At 37.7% G+C, this 14063-nt stretch overlaps 1 protein-coding gene across 1 annotated transcript; it reads left to right on the forward strand.

Annotated features, from left to right (window-relative positions):
- The first annotated feature begins 478 nt into the window (after positions 1 to 478).
- Positions 479 to 9197, forward strand: LOC306817418 (somatostatin receptor type 2-like). Its single transcript, XM_079334247.1, has 4 exons — positions 479 to 731; positions 4711 to 5136; positions 5701 to 6026; positions 7910 to 9197. Exons 2-4 carry the CDS (start codon positions 4752 to 4754, stop codon positions 8339 to 8341), a joined length of 1143 nt encoding a protein of 380 aa, XP_079190373.1. The 5' UTR covers positions 479 to 731; positions 4711 to 4751; the 3' UTR covers positions 8342 to 9197.
- Positions 9198 to 14063: the final 4866 nt, after the last annotated feature.

Below are 14063 nucleotides of genomic sequence, written 5' to 3' on the forward strand. Positions count from 1 at the left end.
TCTCGCTATGATTGTAAGATACAATTGCCTTAATCATATTTCATAAAATAAAATAAAAAGTTGTTACTTATTTTAAATTTAGGGGTTCAGTTGTTCAGTCTAAAGGCACTTGAGTTGGACACTGGAGGGTTCTCATAGAGCCCCCCCTGAAATCCCGAAAATAAAAAATATATATTGTGCGCACAAGATATGGTGATTAACTTGTGTACAGATTACATGGAGTCCAAAAAGCACAATTTTCTGTTTGGGACTTCAAGGGCTCCGTAGTAAAGAGATCATCAATGGGGCAAGCTGACATCTAAAAAGATAGCCGTAGGCTACAATGTGCTGCCTATTTATGAGCTTACTGCTCTTCGACGCGTCTCTCTCTCTTTCGTCTTCAGTCCATCTGCACTGACAGTCTTGTCGCGTGGGAATTTGTGTTATCTGGACTCTGTTGAGAGCGCACTATATCGTCAGACGTGAAGGCTGCGGTTAATTGCGTTTGTAAGGTAAAAAAAAAAAAAGAAGAAGAAAAAAAAGACGAGAGAAGTGTGAGGAGAACCAGCTCGAGCGAAGGTTCAGTGGGCGACTATGCGTACTGTTAACTCCGGACAGCAGATGGATGGAAAGCTGGCGAGATGCAGTTTACCAGCAGGTCAGCGCTGAATCGAAGCGCCAGGACTCTACTCTATGTTGAATTATATATTGTGACGTTGGAGTTTCTATGAGGACGACGCTTCTGCTTAAATGTAAGTAATGCTTACAAGCAAATATTTACAATTTAGTCTACGGATTATTAGCTTTTCTATGAGGTAACGAAAACACAGTTTTATTTTGTCTAACTAAGTATAATAAGACGATATGCCTATTCAAGTGGTTAGCTTAGTTTTGTGTACCAGAAATAAATAGATAAATAAATAAACGAATACTATTTACTTTACACGCATTGTAGGTTGGTGCCAATTGGTAGGCCTGTATAAGAGGGTTAGATAAACGCTTTTCACATCTGCTTTTTTCAAGTCTAAATTGCCATAGCTTCTTAAGCAAAAAAAAATCAACCAATCAATGTGTAGTTTGGAGAGAGGTATAAATAAAACGGATTTTCCCCTCACGGGTTTCATAAAATTCATTTTATTTTAGGCCAATCCAGATCAGTGCTGGGCAAGCTATTGCTTTTGGATTTTTACACAGCTTGTAAAATATGTTGGCCTGAAGGTTTTAGGATGGCTCAGTTTTTATAGACAATTCTTCCTAACCCTAACCCAAAAGATGATTTAATGCTAATAGTTTGTGCAGCCAGTGGTGTTCATACAGGCCACACTTGGGGGGGCTAAGTAAGAGTGGGATCAGGGAAGTAAAAATGTTGCCATTTTGTTTTGATGAAAACACACACACATATGCACACACATCCCTAAGTGGGCGCTAGATCCAAAAACAGGAACAGGTAAAGCAAAACAAAGAATAATTCACACACATAGTAGCTCCTGTTAGAAGGATTTATTGATAGGTGGCGTTTTGAGCCAACATGCTCTTCCTCAGACTTGAAAGTATATATTTATATTTACATGCTAAGGAAGACCATGCTTGCCACATCACTTATCAATAAATATTTCAAACGGGTGCTTCTTGGTGTGCGAGTGTTTGTTTTGCTTTACCTATTTTGTGTTTTGAAATGTACACAATTCCTCACACCCTATTTGCTAAATATTTTAGTAGCTTTCATTTATTAGATCATGTTCATAATGCAAATTACAAAAGCCACAAGATCTGACTAAATCTATTTAGAGATTAATAATATGAAGCCTAACGCCATTAGGGTATTTTTCAGGAAGGATATATGGTTTTGCCTTATTAATCATTGTGAGATATTTAAAAAAAAAGATGGTTTTATGTTTAAAACACTACGTACGAACATTATGTACTAAGACTTTATTGATTAAGGTATAAATAGTTGAAACGTAAAAAGTCAGCCATATCCTGTTCTTTCGGCTTTAGTCTTAAGAATTTGCATCTTAAAAGTTCTGTTGAGGGGGCGCCGGTGGCGCAGCGGCAGCGCGCGCGCGCGCCCCATATAGCGAGGCTTTGTTCCTCGCGCAGGCGGCCCGGGTTCGCGTCCGGCCTGTGGCCACCCTCCCGCATGTCTCTCCTTGCTCTCTCCCTGTTTCCGACTCTATCCACTGTCCTCCACTATCAATAAAGGCATAAAGGCCAAAAATAAACTTTAAAAAAAAAAAGTTCTGTTGAGATTTTCACTCATTAAATGGTTAAATAGTGACCACATAGTTACCTATCACATCACGTCATTATTTAGATAAAAGCTAATGTAGAATTTGACTAATGTCCTTGTTGAGCAAGCTGCAGAGGAAGATCAAGTGATCCTGTCATGGTGTACAAGCTGTTTGTCCCCAAGATCAATTGAATAAACATTTGCTTTCAGTGGAGCAGTGCCCTTGTTGTTCTCCTACTGAGTGTACCCTATTGCATATATGAAGGCATGGGATAGCGTACACACGCACGCGCGTGCCTGCGTGCGTGCGCGTACACGTGTACACACATACACACACACACACACACACACACACACACACACACACACACACAAACACAGCCGCAAACGTGTTCAATTCCTTGAAGGATTTATGGATCTGAGATGGACAACCAGAAAAGTGAATAGGGCCAGCTGATATTTTGACACTGGTTACAAGCGCAAACAGTGGCTAACTGATTCTGTTGGGGCCCTTGGCAAAATTTCATAGGGGCCCCTCTAACCACAGTGTTCATCACTACTGTGTTATAAATACTTAACAACAACAAAAAACGGTCAAAAAACTGGTCAAAGACCATAATAATGCAATACTAGCAGAAGTTGCAATGTTAAGCAGCACAAGAGAATGAGTGCTGTCAGATGCGGCCGCCTTAGGGAGTTTTCCTCCTGTCATTGCAACCTTTGCTCATTTTAGCAACTGTTCTGCCTGTTGACAAGCAGTACCTCTGAGTACAAAATGAATGTGTTGAAAGAAAAGATCCTGATAAAACTGGTAGGAAACCAAAACTCTCCATTTGTTTTAAAGTTGTCTTTTAAAGTTTGGAGACATTGGGCCTGATTCACTAATATATGTGTAGAAATGTTCTTACTTTGGTCATAAAATGAGAAGATTTGCAAAATCCCTGTCGGATTCATGACCTGTGCGCACCAGCCAATTTTGTTTTCACCACCTGAATCAGAATCATTCTAAGTTGACCTGCAATCAGCATACAACCATGCACTCATTCCTCAACAAAAGGACCATCTGATTGTCCTTTTTGCTGTGTAATTTTTTCTTCTGCTATCCTGCTTTGCTGTTGTAACACTGTAAATTTCTCAGTTTGTGAGATGAATAAAGGATTATCTTGGTTTACCTTTTCTTATTGGTGTATCAAGACAAGAGTGGTGAGGTGAAGAAGTAGATGTTGACCCATTCAAACAGAGATGGAAGAGGCTGCATGTAGTGACAATCAGAAGTAATCAATCCCATTCACACAAACTCATGCACCGCTGACGAAGCATTCTTGATTGTAAAGTCTTTCATTTAAGATCAAAGATGTTAAGTTAAATAAAAATGAAACAGCATTTATTTCATGGTTATTTATATTAGCCAATGCATTAGTAAATTCACATTATTTTTTTAATGAATTTATTTTTGACTTCAAGCATTAAGTGAAAAGGGTGTGGTAAAATGTCCAACTTTTTTGAGAAAGCTGGTCCATCATCATTTATGCGTATGCATGGTATGAGGAAGTTTGTTTGCATACTAAGAACAAATTCAAGTCAGAAAATATAGATGAATCAAAGATTTGTGCGTCAAACAATAGTACAGAATTGTAAATGAGGCCCAATATTATCTTAAAAAGCGAATTTGGAAATGGCTGGATTTTGCCTTATTACCAGTGACTCTATTAGTGTTGTAGTATTTGAAAACCAGTCTCAAGACTACTTTTTTGAAGGACTACGTTTTGTATCGGAATTGAAAACATTTTTACTTGGTTTTGTCTCAGTCACTCAATCACTGGGCAAACTCTGAATATTAAATCAAGACAGCTCAAGACCACAGCTTTTCTTCCACATCATTACTGTGATTGGAAGGGGAAAAAACCCTTATGTAAAAGAACGCCCCCGAGAGAGCCACAACTTTCCCTTTGTTAGTCTAAGTGAGTGACATGCTCAATGCACACAAGATGATGATTTCTCAGTGGTATTTATGGTCTTGGTCTTGTTTTGGTCTCTGCCTTGGTCTCCGTATTGCCTCAGTCTCGATTCCTAAATATCTTGGTCTTGTAACAGTCTTGGTGCACTCTGTTCTCATGAATGTATTGTTTCGGTTAGTGTGGTTTTGACCACAACACTACTGCCTACCAAGTGCTTGCTTTAAGTGAAATAAGAAGGAACATGACTTTCAATAAAAATCTAGACATGTAAAGGCGGTAAGAAGAGATGTTGCAACTGTTTCCATTGATCCTGCAGGACTATCATTTGTCTAAGGAAATACTCTTTTTTTCTACACTATCAATACTCATCCATCACTCTGGACTATCCTTCAACAGATCTTTTTCACTCTTTCTTTTTATCAAGGATTTGATATTTGTTGTTGTGCAGGATAAATAATTCTATTGAAACCTAACTTGTGTCAAGATCTATCTTAAATGATGTAAAAAATTAACTCATTTGTGACTTTGTGATTTACTTTTTAGGCCCTTTTATCATTTGGATCCATTTGATACCCTAATCTATCATGGCCTTGGATCAGTTGCCTTTCCTTCAAACTCCCCCAAATAGCTCCGTCCCTGAACCTCTCCTGTACGACAGCTTCATCCAGGGGAACGAGTCTGACCTTGACCTGAATGTCTCTGATATCAGGGAGTACCAGGACAAGACCAGCACAGTGGTCATCACCTTCATCTACTTTGTTGTATGTGCAGTTGGACTGTGGGGCAACACTTTAGTTATATATGTCATCCTGCGATATGCCAAAATGAAGACAGTAACCAACATCTACATCCTGAACCTCGCCGTGGCAGATGTTCTGTGCATGATGAGCCTGCCATTCATTGCTCTGCAGCTGACACTGGTGCACTGGCCTTTTGGAGAGGTGTTTTGCCGAGTGATCATGACTGTTGGTATGTATAAAACAAAGCTTTCCACAGAAATGCAGCAGCAGTCTTTCTTGCTTATGTTACAGTATATCTGCGATTTGAAGAAATTCTAGATACACATTGATATTCAATGCATTCTTGAGGTGAAAGGGTCTTTGTTCACATTCTGGGAAATTTAGGGGCCTGAAAGCAACATTTGTACACATTTATTTATTTGCTTTATTGCTGAAACAAGATATATATATATATATATATATATATACACACACACACAAAACCATATTTTTCTAAGACTAATGTGTATCTCTGACCTGTCTACAAATCCCCCAATTAAAAGACAAGTCCATCCTCTCCGTCTTTTGCCTGCTCCACTTTTCAGAAAATGTGTGTTCAAAAATTAAATTTGAAAATGTTTCATTCATTACCTCACAAAGGGCAGTAACCCATTTCTAAGTGTATTAAAACTTCATTTGTAAGACAAATACAGTTGTACAGATTATATCAGTACTTTAGCAATTTAAGTTAACATCACTGTATAAGATGTATAAACAATTATATGATCCTTTTTTGTCTTTCTCCCCCTCCCAGACTCTCTTAATCAGTTCACCAGCATCTTCTGTCTGATGGTGATGAGCATTGATCGATTCTTGGCTGTGGTCCATCCTATAAAATCCACAAGATGGAGGAAGCCTCACATAGCCAAGTTAATTAACCTGACAGTATGGGGTGTGTCCCTTTTAGTCATCTTACCTACTATGATCTTCAGTGGCCTAAACAAGGTGCCAGTGTGTGGCATAGTGTGGCCAGAGCCCCAAGATGTCTATTACAAAGCTTTCATGTGCTACACCTTCTTGATTGGATTCTTTCTTCCACTGACTGTCATATGCCTGTGCTACCTTCTTATTATTGTCAAGGTGAGTGTCTGCCTCTTCATCCCTGACCCTAGAAAGTAGCATAGTCTGTCTCCATTATGCTTATATTGAATGACATGATATGCATGAAAGACAATCGTTCAGATGTTTGTTTGAAGATAGTGCAGATATTTGAGCCTGATGATTGTCAATTGAATTATAGAAATTGCTTCATTTAAAAAGTGGTTGAAGCACAAGTGCAGAGTCTATTTATCCAAACTGAAAAATGTAACACACTATTAGTGCAGTGCCAATTTTTTTATTTATTTATGTTGGAAGCCAAATAGAAAGTACAAAGAAGCAGCCAATAGAAGTCTTACTTGGTAGGCAAAATATAAGTCGCTTATACAGTATTATGCTTGCCAGCTCAACAGAAGTGTAGCAAAAAAGTAGAACAGTAAAGCCCCATAGATCAGGTTTGGTTCAGGACAGTTTGGTACATAAAACCATGCTCTTGCTTTCATTTTCGTTTTCACAGCCAACTGTGGCCTTACACATAAGACACTAAATCACAGTGGCGCAACATAGAGTAGACAGCCAATGAGTTTAACAGAGTAAGAGCGTACTGAAGCGAATTGCATTCATCAAAGAAAAATAAATTACACACAGTATCTCATTATTACAAGATCCTGATATCGTAATTATGAGAATAGAACTTATAATTATGAGATAAACATCAGCTGATGTTTTAGGACAAGGGACAGCTCTGTATTGTGTGTGTTAAGGGGGATAGATGTGCAGTGGGCAGTAGCCATGTGTTTAGCACTGACCTGAGATGCTAACACAAACAAATATGAACTTGCCACTTAGATCGATTTCTTAGCGTGCATGCTTCCCATTTTTGTTGAAGTTTATGATTTTTAATAAACAGATGAGATCCATGATCAGGAGCAGACCAGGTGTTCCGCGTCACTTTCAAAGAGCCTTGCTCCCTCCTTTCATCAAATAAATAAAACACAGTGATATGTTTATTAAATCAACCTTGTGGAGAGGATTGTTTATTTAAAAGACTCTTTAATGGTTCACAAAGAAGCTTAGCGGTGCGTCATAGTCGAATTGTGCCTGTCTGTCTGTATGAGGTGCTGCAGCACTTTTAGCGTTGTGGTGCTGATCTCATAATGCTGATCTTGTAATCACAATATCTTTTCTCATAATTACAAGATCTTATCTCATAGTTACAAGAAAATATGTCATAATTACAAGATCAGGATCTCATAATTACGAGATATTTTCTCACAATTACGAGAAGTGAGGGAATCATGAGATATTGTGTCTATATCTTTTTTCTTTGGTGAATGCAATGCGCTACAATAAGAACGTGATACGGTAAACAAAGGTCAATGATTCCTCGGAGGGTCTGCATCTTCTAGCACTGACAATAGTAACAAAAAAACACAAACAGCCTTGAAATAACTCCAAATCCACAGGATATTTAAAATTGGTTGAATTTTATGTTTGTCCTTTATTACTGCTGTTGCATGGGAAGGGATGATTCTTTCAACCAATCAACAGACATCAATGTGTCTAGCTTCAAACTTTAGGGTCAGTTTTTGAACACTGCTAACATCTTTTCTTATTATTTGAAACTATTAGTCAATAAAAAATTCCTAACATCTTAAATTTGATATCTATTTGGCTTTGAATGGTCCTTGAACAGTTTAATGAGCTAGTTTGGTGGTATCACCTGAAAATGAATAGTTCAACATGGGGGATAATTGATTTATTTGCTTTTCAGTCTCCAGATGAGAATGCAATACCTCTACCTTTCCATAATATTTGAATTGAAACATTTATTCTATCATGTAACACTATTAAAAACAAATAAATGTTAAAAGATGTGTGTTTCACAATATGAACCAGTAAATGACAATCCATTCCTTTGACAGGTAAAGTCATCTGGTCTGAGAGTGGGTTCCACCAAGCGCAAGCGTTCAGAGCGCAAAGTTACACGGATGGTTTCCATTGTGGTGGCAGTGTTTGTCCTCTGTTGGCTGCCTTTCTACATTTTCAATGTTGCCGCTGTCACCAGCTCGATTAACCCCACCTCTGCTGTGAAGAGCACCTTTGACTTTGTTGTAGTGCTTGGATACACCAATAGCTGTGCAAACCCTATCCTGTATGCCTTCTTGTCAGATAATTTCAAGAAGAGCTTTCAGAATGTGCTGTGCCTGAAAAAAGTGCCAGGTCTGGATGAAATAGAGCACAGTGACAGCAGGGCAGACAGGAGTAGGATGGTCAATGATGCAGCCATCATTAATGTCAACTTGGAGACCCACAACACTGCCCTCCTCAATGGTGAGCTACAGACCAGCATCTGATTATAGAGGGCAGTTGCATTGGAGACAATGAAGCTAAGGGCTTCCAATTTTTTTGGCTGCCTTTAGTGACCCAATTTGCGTACATGTGAAGTCAGAAGCATGATGTAATAGCTGCTGCTGATGACATGAACAAAGTCTAAGTGAAAATAAACAATTTCTAAAGAGCTTTCAAAGGTTAAGCAAAGTACATTGACTGAAACACAAATCTTGTGAACTTGTTTGTCCTGAATCACAGCAAAAAAAAAAAAGTTGAGTGATTCTGAACACTGCATAAACAAGTGATGTTGAAATAAAACAAATACTGTACACGTACACACTTAACTACAATTAAGGTTTCTACGGAGCTTTTTCTCTTAAAACTATTGAATGATATCTAGGTTGATCAACTGAAAAGGTACAAGAGATATCAAATACTGTGCTACTTTTTAAGCAGCTATTTTAGTTTTCTGTGAGTGTCTCGGGGAAAGCTCCGCACATACATGAAAATGCTTTTTAATTATTTTCTAATACCATGACACATTGTAATGCTCCAAGAAAAGCTTTGAATCTAACTGTATTCTGATCATATATTCTAGTTGCTACCCTGTCAGAAGTGCCACTGTAAGAGACTTTTATTTAATTTGTGCTTTGGATATGTTGTGTTTTCTCCTGATGTGATTTGATAATGAGTTTCCTGAGCTTAACATTTGTCAGATGTGGCCTTTGCATGTGATGCTTAGTCTCACAAAAAGATGGAAGATATAGCAAACTGGAATAAAGATTAGGGGAAAGCGGGGATACTGAGAGTTTAGAACGAACAATCTTGTAACTGTATTGTCTTATGTGAACAAAACCAACAAAGACTAAGCCTGAGAGATTTGCTGTGTGTATTGATGATCAAAGCTGTGCTGCCTTTATTTTGAAACAACAGCAGTTTTTTTTCTCTCCAAAGAATGGCGAGAACAGAAGCAGCAGGAGGCAAGATTTCCCATATTTTATTCAATACTAAAGTCATTTTAATATGGTTACTCCATTTCCCAAGACAAAATTGGTTGGCTTCTTTGTCAGGATAAACTCTGCACCGATAGATTAATAAAACAAACCACCTTGTAAAAATGTGATATAGGAAGAAAAGTCTTCAATAGCAGAATTTAACTATGCCATACCCATGCTGAAATAAATCCGAAGACACACTTATCATAATAGTAATTATTATTACATCATAAGTTAGAATACGAGACTGTCATGTGCTCCTTTTCCAGGCAAATATATGATATATGATACCTGATACATTGATTGTGGCGCTTCTCTGCAGCTGAAGTGCAAACATGCGTGTGTTTTATGTGCTTTCCCCCCCCTTTGTGCTGTCTTGTAAATGTCTGTTTGTATAGTGTTTTTATTTGCTCTTGGTGCAAGACAAATTCCCCTAGGGGCAATAAAAGGTTTAATTTATTCATACAATTTTAGACTATTCACAAGCCAGTCATGAAGTACATCCTTACCTACCTCACCTTTTTAGTGTTTTCTGTGCTTGTAAAGAAGTGATCCTTTTATCGTCTTCTTTTTTTTAATTGTCATTACGTTGGCCTGTATTAATTTATGCAAAGTGAAGCAAATATTGGCATGTTAAAGCTTTTTAACACATCAAACTGTGAGATGCTATCAGGGACAATTTATTACCACTTCTTCCCACTCACTTTCACTTGAGATAATTTGGAATTTTCTGGACTTTTATGTGGACGTGCCATATCATCCCTACCAAAGCCCTTGGTGTTCATATATATTTCTGTATGCTCAGTATGCATTTAGCCACTTCTTTTGAAACAAAACTGTGAGAATAATGAATGGAATTACTCCATGATTTTGTTTGTTCACTTGTTTCTGTATTTTGACACTCTACCACCGATATCTCAACAATTAATGGGTGAAGTGCTGTACAGTTTGATTCATGACATTCATGATCTGGATAGGATGAACTTAACTTTCTATAAAGCCCCATTAATATTACATTTGTTCAATGTCGATTCATCAGCAATTATGTATGAAATAATAACAGTCTAATAAGGCTTATCACTATTTTGCATTTAAGGTGCTTTATGTGTTAGCATACTAGCAACAAAATCAAAACAGATTACAGTACAAGGCTCAAAACAAGAACCACACCCAGTTGCATGTATTCGTAGATGTGTACATACATTTTAGAATGATTTATATAAGTAATTTTTTGTGTCATTTATATTAGGTAGTATAGAAGGCAGAATCCACATCAAGGAGTCATGCTGAAACAGTGGGCTGGAAATGATAATTTGATACATTTTTAGTTACTTTTTTTCAATGTTACTTTTAAATATACCTAAGTATGTTCATCTGTCCCCTTCACTTGCATTCTAAGCTTAAAGGTCATATTAAGCAAAAAATACACCATGATTATCTAGCCTAGCCTGTCTTCAAACAATTATGGGAAAAGTCCATCCTCTGCCCTTTGCCTGCTCCACTTTTCAGAAAATGATTGCTCTAACAGGAGAAGTTCCCTTTGTGACATCACAGTAGCACCTTCCCCAGGTAGGTTACAATCATTCTTGGGACTTGTGCGGTACTGTTACGCCACTACTATTTGCAATAGCTAGTAACAAATGATTAACTTAACACGAATTTTCCCTTCAGAGATCTAATAAATAAATACCTACAAATAGAAAATTACTATAGATCATTTTAATTGTGCAGGTTATCACAGCACAATTATTCCACAGCCTTACTGAATGACGGGACAATAAAACGTGGATTATTGTCCAGTGGAAAGTAACACTGAAGTTACTTTTATAATGCAGTAACTCTGTTAGTAATTTAGTGACTTAGTTTAATAGTAGTAACTACTAGTAACTGTAACTAGTTATTTTTAGTAATAATCCCAACACTGGTTACACAGTTTCGTATTTGTTCTGAGCTCTATAGGTCTTTCATACTTACAGACATTTACCAATATTTCCAGGAGGGGGTGTATGTGAACGCAAACTGAATTTATCGTGTGCACTCAGAGTTTCTCCTGCCAGACCCTTAGTATTTTTATGGCAGCAAGTCTGAGTAAGCTGATGTGAGAAAGCCGCAGTATATTCCCCAGATAATTCACCTCAAGCCAATAGCAGGCGGAGTGACATTTTTATACAGTGACTGCTGCACAACACATAGAATGTATTCATGCGAACACTGCGATATTATGTTATAATACTGCTGTATTATGTTATCTGTAAGCTCAGGTCTTTGTTGTCATTCTGTTGGACAACACGTTGCATTGATATGAAGACAAATATTCTCATTATAGCCTTGTATAGCAGATTCTATTGCATCGTCCGCTACTTCCATGTTGTTTTTAAACATCCCGCCTTATCTGTTGACACTTCTAGATATAGGCCTACATACAAAATGCACTGTGCAGGTATGAGATGTGACTGTGCCCCTCTACTTTTCTGGGTTTAACAAGGCAGAACCCAGTGTAGATCAGTCTATAGCTGCTCATATTGCCCCTTAATTCATGAATAACAGAATGCTTGTGTCCTGCAGATTATTAAGATGCAGACCGTTTTGATAGCTCCAAACAGGCTAAATATGGTCTGGTTCTCAGGTATTCCATCATAGATATAAGCTGGATATCTTGGGGAATGCGAGTTGAGGAATTTGTTCTCACTGGCCGATGAGACTCTGTTTTACACCTTTCTTTGGGCCTGGCCACTAGGTCTACCTTGCACAGCGGTATAGAAATTAGAGAGGTAGGCTACTTGTTCAGAAAGGCCTAGGCCTGAGATTAACATGGACAGCAATCTAGGCCACTTTGAAGAACTAATGGCTGATCTGTTTGCCTCCATTACTAACAATCCCAGTAGGTTATTCCCCCTCGATCCATCACATTTCTTACCCATGACTATTTAATTGCCAAACATTCTTATTTTTAACATAATCTTTTCTCCAAATTAATAAGTAATGACATTTTTAGTCTTCATTGTTTTTATCTGCAAAAGGTAAGTGAAGGATAGGAGTAATGAACAGTGTTAAAATGTTGATTCAGAAGTGAAATGTAAGTTTTTGTTAATTTTTAAGAGGGAAACTGATTGGTTTCAAATAAGCTTTTTCCCCTTCTTCTGTACCAAACAGATTATCTTTTCAAATATTGCTAGCTGTCTCCATCTACTGTACGGATTGTGATATTGTCAGACCAAATGTCCTGTTTAAATTAAAGTACTTATACAGTTTAAACTAGTCAATGGTAAATGTAAGAAGTGATAGGGGCAAAAAAGTTCTCCAACTTCCTGAGCAAAAAATAAATAAATAAAAAAATTATAGAAATATTGCTGTATGTAGTGCTTACTGCCTCTATTAGACCATCACTTACGCCACATGCTGCCCTAAATTAACAGCATTGGTAGTTACCAATTTCTTTTTTTTTTTATGTTTCTGTGATGGTTAATACATCCGAATGTAGAAGATCTTTAACTGAAATTATATTGTTAATGCTAAAATATTGTTATCCATGAATGGCGCAAAAGTTTCTGAAGCTGGTAACAGCTAGATACTAGTTGGAACTCAATAACAAAAGAGACTGTCCAAAGGGGGCCATACAAAATATAAAGTTTTATGTGTGAAAAGGGACCATTTAGTTGATAAAGTCTGTTATTTCACAAATAATTAACAATACCAAAGTTAGTTTTGAACACGTTTTTTTTAAATTTCATAACAGGTCGTCTAATACATTTTGTTTAGCACTGAACCTTGTGAAACATAGATTCAAATATTTTGAGTTTGTTACAAAGGCAACTGGACTTCTGGAAGATCTTGTTTCACCTCTTCTCCGCACATCAAAAGTAGGGACCTACTGTATTTCTTTCCAGAGTTTCCAAGTTGTTGTTTTGACATGAGCAGATGTGCATGTGCATTTTTTTAACTCGTAAACTTATGTTTCCTTTGGGTCCAACATCACATGAATGCAGGGTGTGAAAATATTAAGGTAAGACCAAGCAGCAACCTCCGGGCCCTTTCCGAAAACCCACAGCTCGGTATGGAGTGCAGACTTTTCAATCGGGGGTTTCAGTAGACCCTGTGGTCATTTTGGCAATTATTTGCTCCACCTCAGTGCACTTAACATTTCAGTACGGATAGTAACTTCTGGGTTTTGTGAATGGTTTGTGTATGGTTTGGATGCACGAAGCATGAACACATATTGGCCTACTTTGCACGCCTACTGAAAAGTAGTTCCTAACAGTAGCCTAGAGCACGGATAGAGGGAAATGTCTGCTTTCAGATTGTGCAGGCACTTTGCATTTCGATAGAACCCCCGGTTTTGAAAAATGAAGCCAGTGCAAAATCCTGTAGCTGGTCGAGTGTCCGCTTGAGGCTGGATACAGTAGGCCCAAAGTCGCGTACACACCACAGTTAGGTGCACACAGGGCCTTACTGGCTAAAAACAAATTACCTTACTTTAGGCAACAATGTTAAATTGAAGGATGTGTAAATTAAGCCATAACACACAAGAGTAGAGTGATGTTGATGAGCACCTTTTCACAACTTTTATACAAGCCGAAACTAATAGTGGCGAAAAGTAAAAACCAACAACAGATTATTTGTTAATTCACCAGTTTAACTAGTTTCACAATGACTGTTGCTAAACAACCCAAACATTCAATCTTGCTATATTCTTCTTACTGTTTGTGTCCAAGGTTACTTAAGAGCAGCTACTTTAGTACCAACCTTGTGT

The sequence above is a fragment of the Symphodus melops genome, assembly GCF_947650265.1.
Source record: "Symphodus melops genome assembly, chromosome: 21".
NCBI lineage: Eukaryota > Metazoa > Chordata > Actinopteri > Labriformes > Labridae > Symphodus > Symphodus melops.